The sequence below is a fragment of the Podarcis cretensis genome, assembly GCF_951804945.1.
Source record: "Podarcis cretensis genome assembly, chromosome: 8".
In the NCBI taxonomy this organism is placed as follows: domain Eukaryota; kingdom Metazoa; phylum Chordata; class Lepidosauria; order Squamata; family Lacertidae; genus Podarcis; species Podarcis cretensis.
In genome coordinates, this window is record NC_137177.1 from 18,992,868 (window position 1) to 19,013,238 (window position 20,371).

At 43.9% G+C, this 20,371-nt stretch overlaps 1 protein-coding gene and 1 long non-coding RNA gene across 6 annotated transcripts in view; both read right to left on the bottom strand.

Annotated features, from left to right (window-relative positions):
- LOC307221741 overlaps positions 1-20,371 on the bottom strand; it is a 21,221-nt gene continuing 850 nt past the window's right edge. The window contains exons 2-10 of one of the 5 annotated variants that reach the window (XR_013841464.1): positions 13,778-13,828; positions 6,487-6,540; positions 5,745-5,780; positions 3,758-3,790; positions 2,311-2,346; positions 1,883-1,942; positions 1,479-1,511; positions 1,182-1,214; positions 1-282 (exon numbers count right to left, since the gene is read on the bottom strand). This is a non-coding gene — a long non-coding RNA (uncharacterized lncRNA). Of the gene's footprint in view, positions 283-1,181; positions 1,215-1,478; positions 1,512-1,882; positions 1,943-2,310; positions 2,347-3,757; positions 3,791-5,744; positions 5,781-6,271; positions 6,348-6,486; positions 6,541-13,777; positions 13,829-20,371 lie in introns of those variants that run through there. The other 4 variants (XR_013841463.1, XR_013841465.1, XR_013841466.1 and 1 more) reach the window with 4 other exon arrangements.
- Positions 14,226-20,371, bottom strand: part of LOC307223374 (uncharacterized protein) — a gene marked incomplete at its 3' end in the record, with an annotated part of 22,117 nt that continues 15,971 nt past the window's right edge. Inside the window, exons 10-11 of the mRNA XM_079989342.1 lie at positions 15,235-15,276; positions 14,226-14,288 (exon numbers count right to left, since the gene is read on the bottom strand). Coding sequence (XP_079845468.1) covers positions 14,226-14,288; positions 15,235-15,276 — 105 coding nt within the window. The remainder of the gene's footprint in view (positions 14,289-15,234; positions 15,277-20,371) is intronic.

Genomic DNA, 20,371 nt, shown 5'->3' on the forward strand with positions numbered 1-20,371 from the left:
TGCAATTGGGGTTTCAGTTTTATTTGCATGAAATATTTTCCAGGGCCAAAGGACAACGGAATAGTTAATTAAAGACACCAAAGTAAAATCACCCCTAAACCAAGATTTGTTTAGGTCAAATGTTCTGTTTTCCTTGATGGAATGGACTCTGTTAATTTTGCAGACATGTACATAGGTTTCTTGTCTTTCTGGATGAAAGGAGAAAGGTGTGCCAGCTGGTGTCCCAATTAGCTCCTTCGGTTTCTGATCTGTTAGCTCTTGCTCTGGGCTATTTCAGGCATCCTGGAAAAAGACGAGAGGGGAAGAAGTCATAAAAGAAAATGACTGCAAAAAATGTAGGGGTGCCAACTTGGGCCCTAGGTTATGGGTGCCCAATGGCATCCATGACATAACATGACGTTGTGAAGTCATGATGTCACAACATCACATTAATCAGCAAGCTACTGAGGTGCTTCTCAGGCCTGGCTTCTGAGATCACGTCTGAGGCCTCACGGGGCCTTGGCGATCATGTCCAAGACCTCCAATGTGACTTTGGTTTGTACCGGAAGTTGTGTCAGAAGCCTGGCAGGGCCTCTGACGTTGCCTTGGAAGTCACGTTGGGCTTCCAGTGTGACTTTCAGTAGAAACCGAACAAACCTAATTACCGTATTTTTCGCCCTATAGGACACACTTTTTCCCCTCCAGAAATGAAGGGGAAATGTGTGTGCGTCCTATGGGGCGAATGCAGGCTTTTGCTGAAGCCTGGCGAGCGAGAGGGGTCGGTGCGCACCAACCCCTCTCGCTCTCCAGGCTTCAGGAAGCTATCTGCAAGCCTTGGGAGCCCTATACTACCGTATTTTTTGCCCTATAGGGCGCACCGGCCCATAGGGTGCACCTAGTTTTGGGCGGGGGTAAAAAAAAAATTCTTTATTTCCCCCCCCCCAAAAAAAACTAGGTGCGCCCTATGGGCTGGTGCGCCCTATAGGGTGAAAAATACGGTAGTTGCCCAATTCTTACTGAGCAAATTTTCACTGGAAGTTTTTAAACAGAGGTTGGAGGGCCATCCACCTGGGCTTATTGAACTGTACTTCCTGATTTGCAGGGCATTGGACTAGGTGGCCCTTGGGTCCCCTTTGAATTCTATGATACATCACAAGGAGAAAGGAAGAGGCAATGCCATTATAGGCATATTTGATACTCACGTGACTTTACTGCTGCTGTGGCTTTTTCCACTTCTGCAATGCAAAGTCAGAAATTCAAACAACCGAAAGAATATGCCCCAGAATAGACATAGGGGTCCCAGCCACATAGATCAGCTACATCTGAGCAGCTCTATGCACCAAAGGGGCAGGGCCAGTGGAAAGGTGTGGCGTTGGGGCGGAGCTTTGCTCCCTGGCATTGCTCACGGCAATCCTGCACAAAACATGTGAAAAGGCCTAAGCAGGTTCCCTGGAGCACTTCTGGAAGAACTGATGCTATTCCCCATAATATGTACTCACCCTTCTCCCTTGTTGTCTATTGCCACCAGCACCCTAAAAAGAAGAAAATAAGCCATAATTATTTCCAGGCTTGCAAGAAGAATGGAAACATTGGCTTTGGTCCTGACAAGTAAGAAAGGTGCTGAACCTCAGGCCTGGAGGCCAAATGTGCCCCCCCCCACTGGCAGAGGAAGAGGGGGGCAGGGGAGCGGCCGCCCCCCCCCATACTGGGCACCATGCCCCCACAGACGGCATGCCACACCCCTGCAGGTGGCGCACCATGCCTCCGGGACGCACGCCAGCCACGCCCCTGCCTGCTTTCCACCCCCAGTGCCAAAGCATGAAGCTCTGCCACTCCCCCCCACCTATCTCTCTGTCCTTCCAATTCTCCCCAGACCACACCCCTCACTGCCTCTAATTTGCACCTCAATTTTTTTTGCCTGGCTGCCATGTGTCCTTTAACTCTGGTGACGCATTTTGTATGCCTGGATGAAGGACATGGAGGGGTATAAGCATATTTCACGGAACAATAAACTTGCAATAAACAGCTACCCTTCAAAATCCGCACTTCTCTGAATTATGCGATGCAATTCTTTTGCCAAGGAATGTGCTTGTTTGCTTTGTAAAAAGTGCAAATGAAATGAACACACACACATGTGCATATTAGAGCAACTAATGTACACAAAGGCATATTGGGGAAAACTGCATGCAAAGGAAGTGTGTATATTCCATTAATTTATCCAAGTAGTTTCTTGGAGAAATGCATATGGACGTGTGTATGAATTTCCACTCCATCTCAAATCCATTACGATGGGCCTGAAAGTAAGGGAGGTGACTCTTGAGAGTGTCTTACCCTTCCTCCTGCCTTTTTATTCTTGTTTGCTCCAGCCTGCAATGAAAAGAGATAGGGAACATATTAGCCAGGAGTGTTTTCTTCCTCTCGAGACCAATCATGCCAATAGAATGGGGGCAGATGGGACACCAAAGGAATATAAGGGATAGAAAATACGGCCCTTTGCTTGTTCAGAAGCCCCCGGGGTGCATGCCAGCCACACCCGCGCCTGCTCTCCGCCCCGGGTGCCGGAGCATTAAACTCCACCACTGCCCCCCCCACCTCTCTATCTGTCCTTCCAAATTCTCCCCAGGCCACACCCCTCTAATTTGCACCCAAATCTTTTTGCCTGGCTGCCATGTGTCCTTTAACTCTGGTGATGCATTTTGTATGCCTGGATGAAGGGCAGGGAGGAGTATATGCACGCAGAAACCAGCTTCCTATACAAAGGTAAAATTAACATTGGTTGCTCTGCCCACCTTTATCTCTGGCATTGTGCACCACTGCATGTGGCCCCTGGAAAGTTGCCTAGGACTGAAAAGGTTTTCCCATCCTTGAACTAGGAAAAGTGAGGCTGCTCAGTGTGCTTTCTCCTTTCCTGTTCTCTTCTGCAAGCCAACATGATCTGCAATTTGGCATGGGCAACTCTGTCCATTTCAGTTCCTCATTTTTTGCATAGGAAGTTCAATTTTCCATATGTCCACATCGGTTTGCAACTACTACTATTGAAAGTGCTCATGAAAATGCACCACCAGCAATTTGCAGCTAATTTCTCCTAATATACATTGTTTTCATATGCAATTTCTCCAGTTCACATTTTTGGAAACCAATTTTCTCCAATTTTGTATGCTGCTTTCAGTAGTAGATGCATTCTTAGGCACACTTCCACCATGCATGCTGGATAACTGCATTGCAAAATGTGACGTCCACATTTTTGGGGATGGCTGTGTTTTGGTTTGCGTCTTGCTTCAGAAAGTGTGAGCTGGGGAGGCTGGCCTTAAAATGAGAAAGGAATCAGATTTCTCACCTCCTCTATCCCTACCTGCAATAGCCAGGCTACACCTTGTCTCATTTAAGGGTCTCCATTGTGGAAGGGAGAGGGAGAAATTCATTTGGTTCACATTTTCAGGCAAACCTATCTAATTCAAATTTCATGGACCAATAAACAAGCAATAAACAGCTACCCTTCAAAATCCGCACTTCTATGAATTATGCGATGCAATTCTTTTACCAAGGAATGTGCTTGTTTGCTTTGTAAAAAGTGCAAATGAAATGAACACACACACATGTGCATATTAGAGCAACTAATGTACACAAAGGCATATTGGGGGGAAACTGCATGCACAGGAAGTGTGTATATTCCATTAATTTCTCCAAGTAGTTTCTTGTGTGTATGAATCTCCACTCCTTCTCAAATCCATTATGATGGGCCTGAAACTAAGGGAAGTGACTCTTAAGAGTGTCTCACCTTTCCTCTTGCCTCTTGTTTCTCTGCTCCAGCCTGCAATGAAAAGAGATAGGGAACATATTAGCCAGGAGTGTTTTCTTCCTCTCGAGATCAATCATGCCAATAGAATGGGGGCAGATGAGGCACCAAAGGAATATAAGGGACATAAAATACGGCCCTTTGCTTGTTCAGAAGGTACATCTGTTTCTTGAGTCATTTGGATAGTAATGAAAGGGCCAACTTCAAAACTGGAATGGAGAATCAGGAGAGACTAGAGCTGGGAATCCAATGAAATAGTAATAAAGGATCAGAGCTGACCATGCTACCAGGCTGAAGTACTTGCTTCAGCTGTCAAATTCGGGTTGCCTCTAGAGGGCAAACAGTTATTGGAGCCAGGAGTGGTGATTTCAGTCTTCCTATACTATTCAGCATGAGCAACTTGAAGAAAGGTGGGGTGTAAATGTTAGGCGTGTGCACTAGATAGAAGAGGCAACTTGTATCTGTAGATTTTGGGAAGAAGCCTGATGTGTTTCAGGGCCTCTCTGTGTCTTTCCTATATGATTAGACTCTCAATAATGAAATAAGGTTTGTTAAAAACAAGTCTGTTTTCTCCTCATTCACTATAATGGGGGATCTAATAATAGCTTATTTTTCATTTTCACATATGAGGATGAAATTTGCCGGCAACTAGTGTAGATTAAGTCAGCCGACCTGTACACAGATACATCCAGTGGTTTTCCTTCTTTAAAGTTTGATTTAAAAACAAAGGAAAACAAAACATTTTCATTTTCTGCCAAAACTGAATGCAGTTTGCTGGCGTGGCCACTTCTTTTGAAGAATGATAGCTGCAGTGATTCTCACAGAATTAAAATCATTACTATTGTGGATTGGGTAAAACAGGAACAATAGGGGAAGGGGTGGGCATGGGGAAAGGAGCATGGTTACCCAAGAAATACCGAGGGTGGTGAGGAACAGCAGAGCCGAAAAGACTAACGTGCTACAGACATGGAAGTACCCTATTTGGGGAAGGGGAAATGTGTGTGCGTCCTATGGAGCGAATGCAGGCTCCTTGGCTTCAGCGATAGCAACGGGAAGCCTCTGAAGCGCAGAGGGAGCAGTCCCTCTGCGCTCTGGAGGCTTTGCGTTGCTTTTGCTGAAGCCTGCAGAGTGAGAGGAGTCAGTGTGCACCAACCCCTCTCACTCTCCAGGCTTCTGGCAGCTATCGGCAAGCCTTCGGAGCATAGCAGGAGTTCCCCCTGCACTCCGAAGGCTTCCAGATAGCAGCCTGAAGCCTGAAGTCCAGGGAGCGCAGCGCCAACTCCCGCTGCACTCCCCAGGCTTCAGGCAGCTATCTGCAAGCCTTTGGAGCGCGCCCCCAGCCCCGCAAGCTCCGGCGCAACCTTGACGCCGATCCCGGACCTGTTCTGGGGGCTGGGGTCAGGGGAAGTTCGGGCTTCTCTCGCCCCATCCCCGCAGCTAAAAACAAAGCCAAGACAGCGAGCGGGATCCATCCCGCTCCCTGTTTTGGCTTCTGCCAAAGCCGCCCGCAGCCTCTCCCAGCTGGAGAGGTTGCGCGCAGCTAAAAAGGAAGCCAAGACAGCCAGCGGGATGGATCCCGCTCGCTGTCTTGGCTTCTTTGCCCTTTGGGGAGGGGGAAAATATTTTTCCCCTTTATTCCTCCTCCCCTAAAAACTAGGTGCACCCTATAGTCCGGTGCGCCCTATGGAGCGAAAAATACGGTAAGTAGCTTGTAGGCTACCAGGCCCCAAACTGTCCTTACTGTCTGTAAGGATTCATAGAATCATGGATTCATAGAATTGTAGAATTGGAAGCCCAACCCTGTGCAATGCAGAAATCTCAACTGAAGGGCATGTTTTGCAATGCAATGATGCAACATGCCTCACCATACAGGTGTCAGTTACATTTTAGGATTAATTATGACTGCCCCTCCTCCCACCACCCAAAAAATGGGGGGGGGAATGGGAGAAGGTAATGGAAAATGTCTTACTGCACCGCCGCCATTTCCAAACATCGACATTAGACTCTACAAAAGGAAGAAAAGGCATTAATCTTTCTCTGGCTGATGGACATATAACACCCCACGCTGTAAATCAGGCACGTCCAACTCCCAAGAGACTGCAATCTACTCCAGCTATTAAAAAACTGGCAGTGATCTATCCATTGGATTGACCAGAGTTGTTGAGCTTTTTGGGGTGAGGATGACCGGTGGAGCGTGATTGACCAGTTGGACATGCCTGCTGTAAATGTATCTATCTCCAGTTTTCTGCATTCTCAGGACTAGACACATAGCCTGTGGCCATAAGCCAGCTTCCTATACAGGAGACTCCCCATTTCTGCAGGGGCTATGCTCTGTACCCCCTAACACATACACAAAATAGAGTAAAATGGGATGGCCGGAGAAGAACCTTGCATTCAACTTTTCAGGATTTGTTGTTGTTGTTTTGTTAATTTATTCAGTTTGTTAGTCACCTAATACATTTAGCAAAGACAACCTAAGTGCCTTCTGAAACTTACTTACAAATGTTCACTCCTGAGGCCATTTCATGTTTTTTCTATAGGTGTGCCAGCCAGGATAGAGAAGTTTGTTGTGCACATTGTATACTCATTAACAGAGCACAAAGTAACTGGGGGAAAGATATTGGGAGGAGCTAACATTATTACTTAGGAAGGGCATTCATTCTGCGATAAAACTATTGTCTTCATAGTCCATGTAATGGAAGGCATCTTACCGACAACGCAGCTCCTCCTCCTCCTCCTCCTCCTCCAAGCAAAGCCATTAGGCCCTAAAGAAAAGGAAAACACAGAATTCTTCTCTAACACTGATTTTGGTGCCTCCATCTTGGGCATATCCTATATGATTTTATATTTTGTCAGAGGTGCTGACTTGTGCCCCAGATTGTGGGAGTCCAGCGGCGCATGCATGTGCAATGTGACATCCTGACATTGCTCACACATCACATGCGCATTACACTGGGCTCCATGCTCAGCCTCCACCAGCCACCACCCGCTGCCTCGTGTCCACTGGTCCTCTGCTGCCACTGCAGTGACTGAACCTCTGCATCTGCCATGGGGCCCCTATTGGGGCCTACTGTGGCCGCAGGTGTGTTTCCAGGGCTGTGTCTGTGGTGGGCCTCAGTGGAGGCCTTGTAGTGGTGGCCTTGGACTGGTCACTGTGTTGGCGGGGATCGGGTGGGTGGCCAGCTCCCCTCTTCATTGCAGGGGCTTGGCCCCCCTGCTACAAATATTGAGGGGGCTGAGGCACTCAGGGCTCCATAGAGATAGTGCCTATGTAGATTATTGGGGGTGCCAAAGACCCACCACAGACACCTGGAGTTAGCGCCAATGTATTTTGTTGTCAGGCAAAGAAATCTGCTCTCTGCCCGAGGACTTCCGGAGGTGGCGCGAACGGTAATGGCGGTCCTCTTCACTTCGTGAGGAGGAAGCTCCGCGGAAACTGGGTCGTCCGCTACGGTGAAGCGGAGACCCACATCGGAAACCCACAGGCAACAAGAGCCTGTGGTCTTGAGACTCGGCGGGCGCCAGAAGCGGCTCCCAAAACGCAGAAGGAACCCCGTAAGGGGCTCCGGAACGTGGAGGGGGTATCGCGGCGCTGTGAGTTGATCGCAAATCTGCGGAGTGAAGCCGCGCAGCTGCTGCCGGTGAGTGCTGACCTTTTTTCCTGGAAACTTTGACTCAGAAAAAAGCAACAACCCGTGAGTAAAGAAGGACTTTTATAATTTGAGACTAAATCACTGAATTTGGCTGAAAGCGGAGAGACGTAAAAACAGGAAGTCCGTCTTCCGCTGCTACTGAACTTCAAAGCAAAGAGCTGGAGGGGTGGAGGCTTAGAGGAAACTTTCAATCTAAAAGATCTGAGCATCCATTGAAGTTGCTTTTAAACAAAATAAGGACATTAATCATATGATCTCTCTTTCTACTTGGACTGAGCTAACTTTCTTCTATCGGAACTACAATTTGAATGAGAAACCCAGGTGCTGGAGCTGCCTGAGTATTAGAGCTGTCAGCTTTGCAGACTTGGTTACTGTGTATCGGGACTTGCAACAATCTGAGGGTTATTGGACTTGTTATTTTGAAACATCATTTGAAGTACCAGTCAGCACTGCTAGAAACAATGTAATGCTGTTAACACTAACTCTGCTTAATATCTGCCACTGAAGGTCCTTGGACATTAAATTTGACTTTAGCAAATTTATGAGAATTGGACTCTTTCCTAAAGACACTTTAAGCTCCCCCTAGAGGATTTGGGATTTACAGCAGTGATATTATTTTACTTTCTCTTTCCCTACCTCCTGTTTGACTGTTTATCTCTGGGCTGCTGCTTTCTCATGGGAACAACTCAGCTTGACCTTGACTTTTAGATAACTTTGGAATGAGTGGCGCAAGAAAAAAGGGACCAAAAACCAGACAAACAACTTTAACAACTTTAACTTCAGCCTTGCAGACACGTAGATCATCTGTACCTACTCTGCCTTCGGAAGAAGAAACTGTGTCTACTCTGCCACTGGCAGGGGAGGGAGAAACTGAGCAGCCAAAATTGGAAGATATGGCCTCAGGAGCAACCGCTTCCATCTTAGAGAAAATTTATGAAAAATTGGAATCTTTGGACAAGAGAGTGGAATCTTTGGACAAGAAAGCAGATGAACAAACAGCTAAGATTGATCAAAATACAGATTGTCTAAATAGAATAACTGGGCAGGTTTCACAGAACACACAAGCAATTGGGCAGCTGACGGAGGCCACGGTAGAAAATCGTAAACTGGCTGAAGATACTAGTCAAAAACTTCAAAATTTAGAACAAGAGGTAAGACCACTCTGCAAACAAGTTGGTGAACATCAGACCTATCTCTCTATGATCGAACTGCGGAACCGGGAGAGTAACCTAAGGATAAGGTCGATACCAGAAGCTGAAGAAGGAAACCTAGCTGAGTTCTTGACTAAAGAATTTTCCAAGTTTTGGAATATAGAGGAAAAAGACTTTAAAATTGTGTCAGCTTTTAGGCTTGGAAGATTTGCAAAGAAAGAGAAGCCCAGAGATTGTTTGATAACCTTGAGATCAAAGGAGGAAAGGGACAAGATATTGGGTCTACACTACGAAAAATCACTGGACATTTTGGATAGAAGAATTGAAATTTACAAAGATATCCCAAAACAACTGCTGGATCTTAGATCCGCCTATCTTGAACTGGTTAGACTGCTGAGGAGCAATTCAATCATTTTCAGGTGGGAATTCCCCCAGGGATTATCCTTTACCTTCAGAGGAAAGAAGGTTAAAATTAGAACACTTGAAGACAGAGATAAATTTTTGAACACCTACGGAGAGGACCTCCAGAAAGGAATTGAGACACCACTAGGGCCTGGAGCACCGGCGGTACCTGCACCCTTGGAACCTGAAGATCCAGAGAAAAAGATACCACCCCCAGAAAAATAACAGATTTATTCAGGATGTCTCTGCAACTTCTGAGCTGGAATATTAATGGTTGTAACTTCCCGGAAAAAAGGAGGAAGATATTTCACATATTAAAAAAAGAGCAATTGGACATTGCTTGCCTGCAAGAAACACATGTGACTAGGCTCCACAAAAAAGTATTAATAAATAAAAGACTTGGCCAAGAATTTATATCTTCTGATCGAGTAAAGAAGAGAGGAGTGGTGATATATGCAAAGGAGAACCTGTCACCTAAATTCTTATTTAAAGACGAACATGGAAGAATTTTGGCAATTGAGATACAACATCAAGGAGAGAAGCTTTTGATATTAGGAATCTATGCACCAAATGAGGGGAAATCGGAATTTTATAAGAAGTTGCATGAGAGCATGCTGGACTATCTGGACTATGACAACATCATTATGATGGGAGACATGAATGGGGTTGTATCAACCAACATGGATAAGTCACAAAGCCAAAATGTCACAAAAGATGGCAGACTACCTAAGACCTTTTTCGAATTGACAGACAACATGGACTTGATTGATATTTGGAGGACAAAGAACCCCTTGGGAAGAGAGGGAACATTCTTTTCTGAAGCCCAACTGACATGGACAAGAATCGACCAAATATGGATATCTAGAGGTCTGGCACCTAAGATTAGAAAGGTGGAAATCTGCCCAAAGACCTGCTCCGACCATAATGCAGTAAAGATGGACATGACACTATTACCAACCGGCTCCTTTAGATGGAAGATGAATGACAATTTGTTCAGAGATCAGGAGATCATCAAGAAGGCCCAAAAAGTCTTGAAGGATTATTTTGAGATAAATCTGAACACTACGGTGGAAAAAAGAATCATCTGGGATGCAAGCAAGGCTGTGATGAGGGGGTTTCTGATACAACAGAATGCTGTAAAGAAAAGGATGCAAAATGAGAAAAAAGACAAGATTATGGAGAAAATTAAAGAATTAGAGAAGAAGTTAAGATTAAATCCGAAGTCACAGCCGACTTTGAGAGAAATTAAACTCTATCAAGCACAATATTCTAAATTGATAAACCAGGAAATAGAGTGGAAAGTTAAACTAATGAAACAAAAAACTTTTGAATCGGCGAATAAATGCGGGAAACTGCTAGCTTGGCAGTTGAAGAAGAGACAAAAACTAAATACGGTTACCAATTTGGAGATTGAAGGAAGAAATATTCAGAACCCTGTGGATATTAGAAAGTGCTTCCAGAGATATTTCAAAAAACTATACACTCAAGGGCCGCAAGATGAGGCTGAGATCAAACAATTTTTGAAAAAGAATGGACTACCAAAATTGTCACAAGAAAACAGATCAATCTGAACTGTAAAATAACACGTCAAGAGATTGATCAAGCCATTCAGAACATGCAACTGGGAAAATCTCCAGGGCCAGATGGGCTGACCTCCAAGTATTATAAGACATTAAAAGATTATTTGATACAACCACTGATGGAGGTCAGCAATGAAATTATGGAGGGGAAGAAGGCACCGGAATCGTGGAAAGAAGCCTTTATCACATTGATACCAAAATCGGAAACTGAAAAGACACAACTCAAGAACTACCGTCCCATCTCTCTCCTAAATGTGGATTATAAAATATTTGCAGACATTTTGGCAAATCGACTGAAAAAAGTTCTAAATGAAGTAATTCACAAAGATCAGGCAGGCTTTCTCCCAGGTAGACATTTGTTTGCAAACACAAGGAACATTATTGACATTTTGGAACTATTGCAAACAAATATTAACACAAAAGCAGTGCTAATTTTCATAGATGCGGAGAAGGCCTTTGACAACATTTCCTGGAAATTTATGAAGGGAAACTTAGAAGGGATGGGTGTGGGACGGGGTTTTGAAAATGGGATTGACGCAATTTATTCAGAACAAAAGGCTAAATTGATAGTAAACAATGTGGTTACAGAAGAGTTCAAAATTGAAAAAGGAACACGACAAGGCTGCCCTATCTCCCCGTTGCTATTTATTTCAGTTCTGGAGGTGCTCTTGAATATGATTAGAGGGGACCGGTTGGTGGAAGGGATTCAGGTCGGAGCGAAACAATATAAACTTAAAGCTTTTGCAGATGACCTAGTTTTGACCCTGCAGGAGCCAGAATCTAGTACGAAAAGAGTACTACAACTGATTCAAGACTTTGGTCGGGCGGCGGGATTTAAATTAAATAAACAGAAAACTAAGGTATTGGGGAAAAATTTGACAGATACAGAGTCAGAACGGTTTCAGAGAGAGACAGAACTAAATGTGGTTAAAAAAGTAAAGTACCTAGGGGTAAACATAACAGCAAAAAATCTGAGTCTATTCAAGGATAATTATGAAAAATGCTGGTTAGAAATTAAGAGAGACTTAGACAGCTGGACAAGACTGAAACTTTCTTTGCTAGGCCGAATTGCTGCTATTAAGATGAATGTATTGCCAAAAATGCTGTTTCTGTTTCAAACACTACAGATTGTGGACAAAACAGAGTGCTTCCGGAAGTGGCAGAGAGATATTTCTAAATTTGTCTGGCAGGGCAAAAAGCCCAGAATTAAGTTTAAGATATTAACTGATGCGAGAGAAAGAGGGGGCTTTGCCCTGCCAGACTTAAAGTTGTACTATGAGGCAGCAGCTTTCTGCTGGCTAAAAGACTGGCTACTTCTCAAAAACACTGATGTACTGGATTTAGAAGGTTTCAACAATGCTTTTGGTTGGCATGCATATTTATGGTATGACAAGGTTAAGATCAATAAGGCCTTTAAGAACCATATTGTCAGAAAAGCAGTATTTAATGTCTGGACAAGATATAAAGACTTACTGGAAAATAAAACTCCAAGGTGGCTTTCACCTTTGGAAGCTAAGGCCCGAAAAAGACTCAATATGGAGGCCAAATGGCCAAAATATTGGGAGATATTAGAAAAAGATGGCGACAATTGGAAACTGCAGAGTTTGGAGAAAATAAAGGATAAAGTGCGAGACTGGTTACACTACGCTCAGATTAAAGAAGTTTTTAAGAATGATAAAAAGTTAGGGTTCCAGGTGGAGAAATCGAAATTGGAAACAGAACTGTTAGAACCTAGGTCTAAGGTACTCTCAAGAATGTATAACTTGCTGTTAAAATGGAATACACAAGATGAAACGGTCAAATCGGCTATGATAAAATGGGCACAGGATATCGGGCATAATATTATGTTTGAGGACTGGGAAAGGTTGTGGACCACTGGGTTGAATTTCACTGCATGTAATGCTTTGAAAGAAAATGTTATGAAAATGATATATAGATGGTACATGACTCCAGTCAAACTTGCAAAAATATACCATTTGTCTGATAATAAATGTTGGAAATGTAAAGAGAACGAAGGAACATTCTTTCACCTCTGGTGGACCTGTCCTAAAGTGAAGGCCTTCTGGGAAATGATATATAATGAGCTGAAAAAGGTATTTAAGTATACCTTTCTTAAGAAACCAGAGGCATTCCTCTTGGGCATTGTCGGTCAGAGGGTGACAAAGAAAGACCGAACTTTTTTTCTGTATGCAACAACGGCAGCAAGGATACTCATCGCTAAATATTGGAAGACCCAAGATTTACCCACACTGGAAGAATGGCAGACGCAACTGATAGGCTACATGGAACTGGCTGAGATGACTGGCAGAATCCGAGACCTGGGACAGGAAAGGATGGAAGAAGACTGGAAAAAATTCAAGATTTATTTGCAAAAGTATTGTAATTTGGTTGAATGTTAAGAAGGATGCTAGATCACTATAAAGAATTTGGCACCACTAAATTAGATGGAGTAATGAGGATAAGTTATTTAAGGAGAACTTAAAACTTTTTTGAACAAGCTATTAGATTATATGTAAATTATTAAGATTGGGTTAATTAAGTTGATAAATTGCTGGGAAAACTTTATTGGAATGGAAGTAGGAGCGGAGGATGTGAGGAAGTCCAAAGAAGTGCTGAAACCATGTTAAGAAATATGTTATTGTTTGGTTTTTATTTATTGTATCAAAAAATCTTTAATAAATATAATAATAATAATAATAATAATAATAATAATAATAATAATAATAAGAAATCTGCTCTCTGCCCCATGATGGAGTCGCATTTGCATCAGTAACTGCTGTTGTGTTGTCAGACCTTGTAGGGTCAGATCCAGGTTTCTGTGGCCCCTTAGGCAATAGGGTTTCAGTGGGTCCCTTGCCTCACCCCTTCTTATGCAAACCACACCCCTCATAGTTGGCTCTCTCTTTGCATCCCATGCTAGTCTTTGTGTCTATTTCTTTTTTGCAGAAGGAGTTTGTGTAGGCTTTTTACTTTGCAGTGACTTGGTTAGAAGGCATTCCTTCCTGGAGGATGTTTGAGAAACTCAGTAGCACTGAACAAGTAAATGTCTACTCAGAGGTAAGCCATATTGAATTCAGTGGGGCTTACTCCCAGTTGAATGGGGTTAGGATTGCAGCCTTAGAATGCGCTTGGGGAGAAGCAACAAGTATCTGAATAATGGTGTCTGAACAAATGTTTAATAAGAACTCCTGGTTCCATAACCGGTTAGTCCCTTACCAGGCCGCCACCTTCCTTTTCATCACCACCGCCACCTGAAGGCATCATGCTCTACAACAGGGAGAAAAACATAAACTTCTGTAATGCACATGTCCACATCTCCTTCTTGGGTGTGCACTGTGTGATTTGGTTCATTATTGGGTGAAGAAACCTGCCTTCTGCAGTTGACACTAGGGCTTGCCGATCAGAAGGTTGGCGGTTCGAATCCCCGCTACGGGGTGAGCTCCCTTTGCTCGGTCCCTGCTCCTGCCAGCCTAGCACTTCGAAAGCATGAAGTGCAAGTAGATAAATTGGTACCGCTACAGTGGAAAGGTAAACGGCATTTCCGTGCACTGCTCTGGTTCACCAGAAGCGGCTTAGTCATGCTGACCACATGACTGGAAGCTGTATGTTGGCTCAACAGTTTAGAGCAGGCTTCCTCAACCTCAGCCCCCCAGATGTTGGACACTTACCGCCCCCCAGATGTTGCACTTACCGCTAGTTTACTAGCGCCATCATTTCCAAGCATGTCCTGCAAAGGAAAGGAAAAGAAAGGTTTTTGATCGTCTCTTGGATGATACACACTTGGCATCCCCGCAACTCAATTTTAGACATACTGTGCAGCAGTTGCTGTCTTCCCCAGGGTAGGAAATTGATATCTCTTGCCATGATGTGGAGCAGTCCAGCCAATCTGGGCTTTCTTTAGTTGCTGCTATTCTGGTATTTCTTTGTAGAGTCACAGAATCATAGAATTGTTTAATTTCTACAATTGGTAAATGAAGCCCTTAATGTTGCGGAACAAGTTTATTTAAGGCCCCTGGCTGATGGGTTCAGAACTGTGAAACTAGTAGCACTTTTACAAATGCCACATAATACTTGTTCCACCTTTATAAGGAGTCAACATTTAAGCAGGCTTCCTCAGCCTCAGCCCCCCAGATGTTTTGAGACTACAATTCCCATCATCCCTGACCACTGGTCTTGCTAGTTGGGGATCATGGGAGTTGTAGGCCAAAAACATCTGGAGGGCCGAGGTTGAGGAAGCCTGGTTTAGAGTAGCAGCATTTTCAGTTAGGGACTCCTAACCTGTTGACATTAGTCAGGCATCCTTGCTATGTTGTTGCAGATGCCTGCTGAAAATTGTTTTAATTCATGAAATCTACCCAGACATATAAGCTAGTTGCCTACATTCATCTCTCAAGGGGTTTACTGATTTTACATGCATTTTATTGATTATTTTATGTATATATGTTTTTTAAAAATTTGGGGAATTTTAAGCTGTTTTTTTATCAACGGTTTTATTATGAGTATGGTTTGGGGAGGGGGCGACTAAACACATGGTTTCATGATAGTTTCCCTCAACAAGCAAGTCATGTCCAGAATAAGGATGATGGGGATGATGCTTCAGATTGACTTCTGACTTCATGGCAAGATCTGCCCTGAAATGAAAAAGGATTGTGTCTTACCCCTCCAACACCTACCTCGCCATCACCTCCACCACCAGCTAGCATAGGGGCCATTGCCTACAAGGAAGTAAAAAGAAAGAGCTTTACAGAAAGGCAAGTTTCTCTAAGAATAGATGAAGAGTCAGTTGGATCATACCCCAGGCCTTTCATGTCTATCATCCTGTTTTCACATCAACCAAGTGGGTGCCTATTAGAACTTCGCATGTAGAACAAGAGGACAATAGAAGCCTCCTGCTCTAGTTCCTCAGCAACTATCATCTGCAGGCATAAGGCCTCTGGTACTTGAGGTAATGTAACAGCCATCATGATGAACATTTATGGATAGCCTTAACCTCCATGTATTTGTCTTCTCCCCATTTATAATGATCCAAATTGATGGTCAACATTACATCCTGTGATTGCAAATTCCATAGTTTAACTCCCCATTACCCACTCAGATCTGCTTAACTTCAGTTAGTTGGAGTCTTCATGTGTCTCCAGACCATACCCAGGCCATTTATGTTGTGGGAGATAAAACCTTCACCTAAACAGTCTGGGAAGGTCTTCCTCCTTTCTAAAGTTTATGTATTTCCTAGGACGCTGAGAACTTGGAATGCATTTGAGGTCTCCTTGGGTGATGTTATAGGACTTCCGAGAATCTTTCAGGATGACTTCTGGCTTCACAACAATAAGAGCACAGGGACCAGTATCCTGTTATTAGGTCTAGCACATGGAGAAGATAGATGGAGCAACATCTCTGTCACTTTCACTGTCTCCAATGACGAAACACACACTGCTGTCCCATCGTGGAAATAGCTTGAATCTGTATGGGCACCTGCAAGGGGGGAGCTGATATATATTTAGTTCCTGCCTCCTGCAGGACACAATTGGTATGTCTGGTGCTCATGTCCCCAGTACTGAAAGCAGCAGACCCTCCAAGTGTCCCTATTTCCCAGGGATGTCCCTGATTTAAATAACCCATCCTGGTTTCTGATTTGATCCCAGAATGTCTCACTTTTTGTTAGGCTGTCCTTCTATTTTCATTGAAGAAATGCTGGAGGATATGAAGCAGTGAGATCCTGCCAGCATATTACAGTTATCTTCAAAGAACTGAGCCAGGCTGCCAATTTGTTTTGGAGTCATGTTCAAGGTTTAGCCCTTTTAACAAGTGGCACATAAAGTTCACTTCACATTTTTATGGTGTCAGCCTTTCAAAGTATTATTTGTTGGTTTCTGTTTCCCTCACTGAGCAGCAACTGCAGTCACAAGACATTGTTTTGCATTCCACAGTCAGAGTTACTGTTGGATTCCCACAGGAATGGGAGACTGGATGTGACGTTCACTGGTTTCCTGTTTTTCACTGTTCTCTCGGTGTTCTTTGTTTCTGAGAGGTGTAGCTTCTTTGCTCTTACAGAGGCAAGATGCATGTTTGTATTCTCTCAGCATAGTGTAAATAAAAATTAAGAATGTGGCACATACTGCTTATCCTTCTGCTGTGTGGACTACTCTGTTTGGGCTCAAGATAAGATGAGCCTGTATCAGCGTCAGATGGGCAGAAGCTGGTCAAAATCTCACATTTTTGGTTCCAGGCCCAGGAAAACAGAATCGGACTGAACTAATGGCTGCTGGCAGAGGAACAAAGAAACAGAGGATCGGAATGCCGGCAGAGGCAGAGGGACGGATCGGACGTTATCTGCTCTGTGCATCAAGAAGATTGATGAGAGGTATGTGCTCATGCTCTGGGCAGCCTGCCAGCTCCTAATTAATGGTTATAAGGCTGGACTTTGAACTTTTAAAGCCGTTTGCCACGGCACAGGCTCACAGGCTCGGAGGCTTGAAAAGCGAAAGTGCTTTTGCAGAGTGCTATTGGAAGCTGCAGTAAACACAGACGCAGCTTGATTTAATGCAGCAGAGATGGCTAATGCAAGGCTGGCTGATGCTTGTGGGAGTCCGTTGCCACTCAGATTGCTTTTCAGCCAACTGCTCAGATCACAGTAGTGCATGTTACTGCCATGATTCTGAACGAAGCAGACCGCCGAGGTGCTAGCTGCATGGGTAAGGAGGAGTCTTCACAGACGTCATCCGAGAATGCAGTGGAACCACCAGATGGCGCCAAAGCTTTGAAGGCAGTGAAATGCTACTCATGTGGATGTCTAGGCCATATGAAGGGGGAATGCAGATTTCCCAGGGCCAAGACAGAGCAGCGCAGTGAAAGCTCATCGCATGGAAAAGGCAAAGGCAAAGGCAAAGGTTCAGAACAACACAGCACAAGGCAATGGTCTCATGCTTCACTCCAAAGGTTGCAAAGGTCCAGAAGACATCTAGATCTTTTTTCGTGATTGATTCAGGAACCACCAGACACATTTGCAACAACAAGCGACTGTTCATGTCTTTTACACCGCAGGAAGGTGTGATTCACCAGGTGGATGACCACATGACCCCAGTCAAGGCTACGGAACTGTTGTTCTTCACAGTTTGGACTTGTCGATACACAATGTGCTCTACGTTCCAGATGCCGCACACAATCTACTCAGTGTTGCACAGCTGAATGAACGGAAAATTGATGTTTCCTTCAAGAACAAGAAGTGCACCATCACAAAGAAAAATGATTATGTATTGCATGCTGAATATGTTGATCGTTTGTTTGTTTTGTATTTTGATGATGTTGTGCAGGATGAAACTTGTTGCATTGCAGGTTCTAACAAAAGTTTGCAGGATGTATTCATGATTTTCACAGGAAATTTGGTCATTTACATTTTGAGGCAGTATCTAAAATGCCTGCCTTGGTTGAAGGTATGACTATTAAACCCTGCAGGTACCACATGAAGTGTAAGGCATGAGCAGCAAACAAGGTGAAAATGGCTGCGAAAGGTAAGGTGTCTAGTAGGCAAGCTACAGAACCATACCAGGTTGTTCATGCCAATTTGGTTGGTCCACTATCACCCTCTGTGGGTGGAAACAGGTACTTCATGGTTCTCATTGATGCATTTTCCAGGTATATTTATGTGTACAATCTCGAGCAGAAATCAGAGGCTTTTCCAAGGTTCAAGGAATTCTGTGCTTGGCTGGAAAATGTGCATGGTAAGAAAATAAAGACTTTTTTCACTGATCGTGGGGGAGAATTCACTTCTCAGCAGTTTGAAGCTTTTCTGACTGAGAAAGGAATTCAACATGATTTGTCTAGTCCTCGTTCGCCATGGCAGAATGGACTTTGCGAGAGGTCAAATCAAACATTGCTTCAAGGGTTGAAAACCTTGCTGCGTGATGTCAATCTTCCAGAGAGTTATTGGGCCGAATCTCTCTCGTGTTTTGTTTACAGTTATAATCATAGGTTATCTTCAGCGATTGGTTGTACCCCCCTATGAGAAGATGTTTGGCAAGAAGCCATACATCAAACACATGAGAATTTTTGGTTCTGACATGTGGGTTCACACACCACAAAGCTCCAAGTTAGGCAAGCGTGGATTGCATGGTATCTTTCTAGGTTATCAGAAAGGTTCTTACAGAATAATGATGACTGACTCTAAGACAATTAGGCTCACAAGAAGTGTTGAGTACAATGCCAAGTGGGGGGAGAATGTGTGAATTTTTCAATGCTATCCTGATGACAGTGATGAAACTGAGGATAGGCAACAGCAACAGCAGCAGCAACAGCCACAGCCACAGCTGCCGCAACAAACCACACCCACTGATGAAGGTCCTGATTCTGAGTCTGAGACTGAATCAGGTGATTCAGAGGATTTCAAGAGTGCGAAAGCCTCTATGCGACCCTCTGAAAGCTCTGATCAAGAATTGGAGGAACCATTGTTCACTATAGGCCACTTTTCTCCTAAGAAGGAAGAGGAGAGTGTTGAAGACTTAAGGCTAATTCACAGGTCACAAAGAGCCACAAAAGGCAGACCTCCAAAGAGATTTGCTGATGAGTTTGCTAAGACAGCAGTAGCAGCTGTTAAAAGCTCCAAGAAGGTATTTGAACCTTCAAGTTTCCAAGAAATCCAGGATTTGGATTCAAAGGATGCTGAGCCATGGTTAAATGCCATGAAGGCTGAGCTTGATTCCTTAGAGAGGAACAAAACATGGGAGCTAGTTCCAGTAGTTCCAGGAATGAAACTGCTTGGAAGCAAATGGGTCTTCAAAGCGAAGACTGATCAAAATGGCAAGATAGTCAGACACAAAGCCAGATTGGTAGCCAGAGGTTTTTCACAGGTACCAGGTGAAGACTATCACAAGACCTACTCACCCACCGTGAGGTATGAGAGCATTAGGCTTATGCTCAAGCTGGCTGCAGAGGAGAATCTACATGTTAGTCACCACAATGTGAATACAGCGTTTCTGTGCGGATCACTAGGTGAATCTCTTTATATGCTTCCACCTGATGGCGTAAAGGTAAAACAGGGATTTGTTTGTGCTCTGAAAAAGTCCCTTTATGGTCTCAAACAAAGTGCACGGTGTTGGCACACAAAACTCACTGAAGTATTGTTTTCTCTAGGTTTTCAGCAAGGGAAAGCTGATCCATGTGTATTTGTCAAAGAGGAGGGGCAAAAGAAGCTGCATTGCTTGTTTTATGTTGATGATATTCTGTTCTTTGGGAAGGATGTCACAATGTACAATAATGCCCTAGCTCAACTGAAAGAGGACTTTGACATGAAAGATCTTGGTGAGGTAAACAACTACCTATCTCTGGAAATAGAGAGAGATCAAGATGGTAACATTCTAGTACACCAGTCAAGGAAAATTGCTGATGTGTTAAGCAAACTAAACCAGATGGATGCTAACCCTGTAGACACACCGATGACAACAGGTTATCAGGTAGATGACACTGAATAAGCATTTTCTGACAGTACACTGTACAGAAGTGTGCTAGGCAAATTAAACTTCATTGCCAGATGTTCAAGACCTGACATTGCTGTTAGCTGTAATTTGCTAAGCAGACAAGTCAACAATCCTGTTCTCTCGGTGTTCTTTGTTTCGGAGAGGTGTAGCTTCTCTGCTCTTACAGAGGCAAGACGCATGTTTGGATTCTCTCAGCATAGAGTGTAAATAAAAATTAAGAATGTGGCACATACTGCTTATCCTTCTGCTGTGTGGACTGCTCTGCATGGGCTCAAGATGAGACGAGCCTGTATCAGCATCAGATGGGCAGAAGCTGGTCAAAATCTCACATTATTACTAT